A 5,029-nucleotide genomic window follows, 5' to 3' on the forward strand; every position below is an offset into this window, starting at 1 on the left:
TGCTGGCAAAACTGGAAATCCATATGCAGTAAAATGAAATTAAACCCCTATCTCTCACCCTGTACAAAACTCAACTCAAAATGGATCAAGGATCTAGGAATTAGGCCCAAGATCCTTCACCAAATAGAAGAAAAAGTAGGCCAGAATCTCCATCATGTTGGCTAAGGACCAGACTTCCTTAACAAGACCCCCATAGTGTAAGATATAAATGCAAGAATCAATAAATGGGATAGATTCAAACTAAAAAGCTTTTTCACAGCACAAGAAACAATAATGTGAAAAGACAGCCTACAGAGTTGAAGAAAATCTTTTCTACCAGATAGAGCAATAATCTCCAAAATTTATAAAGAACTTAAAAAATTTTACACCCAAAATACAAAGAACCCAATCAATAAATGGGCTAAGGAACTGGGCAGACACTTCACAGAAGAAGATATACAGGTGATCAACAAATATATGAAAAAGTGTAATTAGAGAAATGGAAATTAAAACAACCCTAAGATTTCATCTAACTCCAATTACAATGGCTATTATCAAGAACACAAGCAATAATAAGTGTTGGCATGGATGTGGGGAAAGAGGCACACTCATATATTGCTGGTGGATTGGAAAGCAGTATAGAGATTCCTCAGAAAACTTGGAATGGAGCCACCATTTGACCCAGCTATCCCCCTCCTCAGTTTATACCCAAAGGACTTAAAATCAGCATATTTCAATGATGCTGCCACATCAATGTTCATAGCAGCTCAATTCACAATAGCTAGATTGTGGAACCAACCAAGATGTCCTTCAATTGATGAATGGATAAAGAAACTGTGGTATATATACACAATGGAATATTACTCGGCCATAAAGAAGAATAAAATTATGGCATTATACTGGTAAAAGGGTGAAGTTGGAAAATATAATGCTAAGTGAAATAGGCCAACCCCAAAAAACCAAGGGCCAAATGTTTTCTCTGATAATGGTTGACGATACATAACGAAGGGTGTGGGGTGGATTGGGGAAGAGAAGAATGAAGGAACTTTGGATGGTGTAGAGGAAAATGGGGTGGGAGGGGGTGGGGAAGGAAAGATAGTAGAATGAGACAGACAGTATTACCTTATGTATATGTATGATTACATGAATGGTGTGAATCTACATCATGTACAACCATAGAAATTAAAAGTTGTACCCATTTGTGTACAATGAATCAAAATGCAGTCTGTTAAAAATTTTTTTTTAAAACATGCCTTGATATTGTCTGTCTTAAAAGTGAGTATATGTAGTATGTGTATGGGTGTTTATATACACGTTTTCTTTTTCCTTGATATGATACCCCTCCTCTTGTTTATTTTCTCTGTTCCCACTGATATTTATTCCTCTAAAAGCTGTCAAGATTCACTAATTCCACTTTCTCACTTTCCCTTTTCTGCTCAATTTATTTTAATCAACTTTCTCTTTCCATCACTCCACTGAAATACCTGCTATCAAGGTCTCTAATATTTTTGATTTTGCCAAACCCAATAGCTAGTTCTCTGATTTTATTTTTCCCAAAGTTGAAAGAGTTGACACAGTTTACCACTCCCTCCTATCAACTCCTTCCTGCCCCAGTACTCTGTAAATCTTACCCATTATCATTTCCAGAAGGGGTTGAAATGATGAGAGAATGACATTTTAAGTAAGCTAGTAATTCTAGTCTTTGTGCTTTTAGGTGTGTCTTTTTAAAGCTTGATACAGGGTTTAGGATTAATTATTTTGTTTTACTTTTATTATACTCATGTACATGGGCCAAGTGTTTTAGGAGGATATTTAGAGGTGAACTGAAAAGTCACAGTAATAAAACAATTATTTAAAGCAACACTGGAATCTCTATTAGCAGGTCTCACTGATAAAACATAATTACAGAATAAGATTGCCCAGGGGCTGCGGCCTACCGGAGAGGAACCGGGCGTAGCGGGCGAGGGGCAGGCAGCCGTACCCGCCCTGGCAGCACGGCCAGGGACCGGCCTGGGGTCGCCAGCGCGCAGCCGGCGGCTCCATTCATTCGCGGGGCTCCGCCTCCTTGCCTGGGCTCCGGCGGCTCGCGGGACGCGTCCGAGACAGGATTAACATCTGGAATGGAGGCTGTTGCATAATGGAATGGAGGTTTGAGCCCCGGAGGGAATTCTCCAAAATGGATTTGGAGAATTGGAGTGCCATGTTTTTATTAAAATTTTTTTTTTTTTTTTGCGTATCACAGGATGTACAGAGAGCAGAAAGGGACCACTGAACACGTTGAGACCCTTCCGAGATTTGGATAGTTGTAGCAGTCTATTCAATTACTTCATTTTGGTCATACTCAAAATCAGCTCTCAGAGTGAAGATGGCATTCCCTGTGGACTTGCTGAATAATTGCAGTCATGAGGAATTGGAAAATGCTGCTGAAGATTACATGTCAGATTTAAGGTGTGGGGACCCTGAAAATCCAGAGTATTTTTCTTTTCTCAATATTACGATTCCTATTAGCCTGTCAAATGTAGGCTTTGTACCTCTCTATGGTGGAGATCAGACCCAGAAAGTTCTTGCCCTTTTTGCACCTGAGGATTCACTCACAGCTGTGGCACTTTACCTTGCTGATCAGTGGTGGGCTATTGATGATATTGTGAAAGCATCTGTCCTTTCTAGAGAGGGGCTTAAGCAGCTTGCAAACAATACTTTGAAAAGTATCCAGGAGACCATGAACTCCTTTGGGAAGTAGAGGGTGTTGGACACTGGTACCAGCGAATACCAGTCACCAGAGCATTACAGAGAGAAACACTTAAAATTACAGCAATTTCTCAGAATGAAGCCAAAAGACCTGTGTCTGGAGAATATGGTCTTGCAGCTGTTCCAGAGTATGAAGTGGGAACTGAGGACAATCAATCCAGTGAGATGCAGCTAACTATTGATTCTCTAAAGGAGACCTTTGCAAGCACATTCGAAGGTCATGAAAAAACACCTGTTTCTACTCATACTCGAAGCAGTCATCTAAAGCGGCCAAAGATTGGAAAGCGGTTTCAGGATTCTGAATTTTGTGGTTCTCAAGGAGAAGAGGAGAAAACTGCCCAGACCTCACTGACAGCTTCAGTAAACAAATTAGAGTCTACTACGCGCATATCAGAGAACTCAGAAGAATTCCTGGAAGAAGAACCTGAGCAGAGAGTGATTGAATTTGAGGATGAAAGTCCTGATAAAGATGTCCGGCCTGTACCTGAAACCCAGCCATGCCTGGAAAAGCAAGATGAAAAAGACTCTGAATTAGAGCCTATGAATGGTGAGGTAATGGATGATACCCTTAAGACTTCGCTTACAACAGAAGAGGAGGACTCCATTAGTGAAGGTTTAGAAGAAGAATTAAAAGTGCAGTATTTTAATTCTAGTGAAGACACTATAAATCTCGTTCCACTGGTGGTAGAATCCTCAAAACCTCCTGAGGTTGTTGCACCAGATAAGCCCCCACATATAACTGATACAGAAATGTTGATAGACCAAGGCCCATCTGATGACAAAGGGCACACTGAAGAGAAACTGTCTCCATTTTCAAGAAAGAAAGCACATTTTGGGAGTTCAGACAAAATCGACAGTATCTCAAATGAAGACCGATCTGACAATGGTTTTCCAAACTCGGTGATAGCTGAATTTTCTGAAGAACCGGTGTCTGTTAATTTATCACCTAACACAACTTCCTCACTTGAGGACCAGGGTGAGGAGGGGGTGCCTGAGCCCTAGGAAACATCTACTGCTCTTTCTCAGAGTTCTTTGATAGAGGTTGAACTTGAAGATGTGCCATTTTCACAGAATGCAGGACAGAAGAATCAGTCAGAGGAACAGTCTGAAGCATCTTCTGAGCAACTGGATCAATTTACACAATCAACAGAAAAAGCTCTGGATAGCAGCTCAGAGGAGATAGAAGTGGAAGTGCCTGTAGTAGACAGGCAGAATTTAAGAAGAAAGGCCAAAGGACCTGCTAAGAAGAAAGCCAAACTGACCTGAATGAAGAAGAAATGCATATAAATCCTCTTTGTAACATAATTGTTTTAAAAACATAGTGATTAATAAACGGCATGGGGCACAGGACAAAAGTTTCCAAAATTTCAATTTGAACTGGAATTTATGATGCAGTTTTTCTCTCCCTTTAGGACCTATGGTTTACCATTCTTTTTAATTTTTCAGACTATTTTGTGTAAATAGAATTTTAACCATGTTTCAATTTTGGGAAACCAGATCATATTATATTTTTCTTTAACAGGTGGGATACTTGACCATTGATATTTCAAAAAAATACAAATTAAAAAAGTGAAAGTAGTAGACTTTCCATTACTTGTAAGGATCACAGAAATCTTTTATACTAAGGGTTTTAATAGTAAAACTTGGTGAAGGTTCTAGAAGTTTTATCTTAGATATCAAAACTAATCTCCATTTTTTAAAATGTTGGCATGCCTAAACAAAATGTTAGTAAATTAGAGTAAGTAAAACCTCAAGTAAATTGCAGCACAAAAATAGAAACTTATTTTCACAGGCTTAGCAAGATAATTGGTTTTGCCTTTTTAATCTTAGTTGGGATGCAGTTCTTCCTTTGACTTCAAAGAAAGGTACATACAAAAGCTACTTTTGACTAGTCTGATAATAACAGAACTGCTAGGAATTAAACTACCATGTGGGGAAATTATTTAAAATTCCATTTGAAGTAGTTGTAATTTTTGTAGTTGATTACAAGCTTGAGTATACTTACTTTCATCTTTAATCAGGAAAACATCTCAACTAATGGAATTGAGGGATACAGTTTAATTTGGATTATCTAGTCTTGATCACAGATAAATTAAACACAGAAACTATACTTTTGTTTCTTCCCAGTTAATATCTACATTTCAGAAGTGTGAGATTCTTTCCTAAACCTTGTCCTTAATTCGGTAGCCCTTTTTCCCTATCAGCTTTCATCTGGCCCTCTCTCACGGAGTGATTCTTCAATCAAAAGATCTGCCTGCCTATCAGTTTTTGCCCTTGGTATCCATTTTTGTGTAGATTGGAA

General features: G+C 38.8%; 1 protein-coding gene across 1 annotated transcript; it reads left to right on the plus strand.

The window, feature by feature from the left end:
* Positions 1–2,344: 2,344 nt before the first annotated feature.
* On the plus strand, positions 2,345–3,993 carry LOC124985483 (soluble lamin-associated protein of 75 kDa-like). The gene is given in 2 exon segments (XM_047554228.1): positions 2,345–2,657; positions 2,660–3,993. Coding segments are annotated over 2 exon segments (1,647 nt in total).
* The last annotated feature ends 1,036 nt before the right edge of the window (positions 3,994–5,029 follow it).

Source organism: Sciurus carolinensis, chromosome 5 (assembly GCF_902686445.1).
Source record: "Sciurus carolinensis chromosome 5, mSciCar1.2, whole genome shotgun sequence".
Taxonomy (NCBI): Eukaryota; Metazoa; Chordata; class Mammalia; order Rodentia; family Sciuridae; genus Sciurus; species Sciurus carolinensis.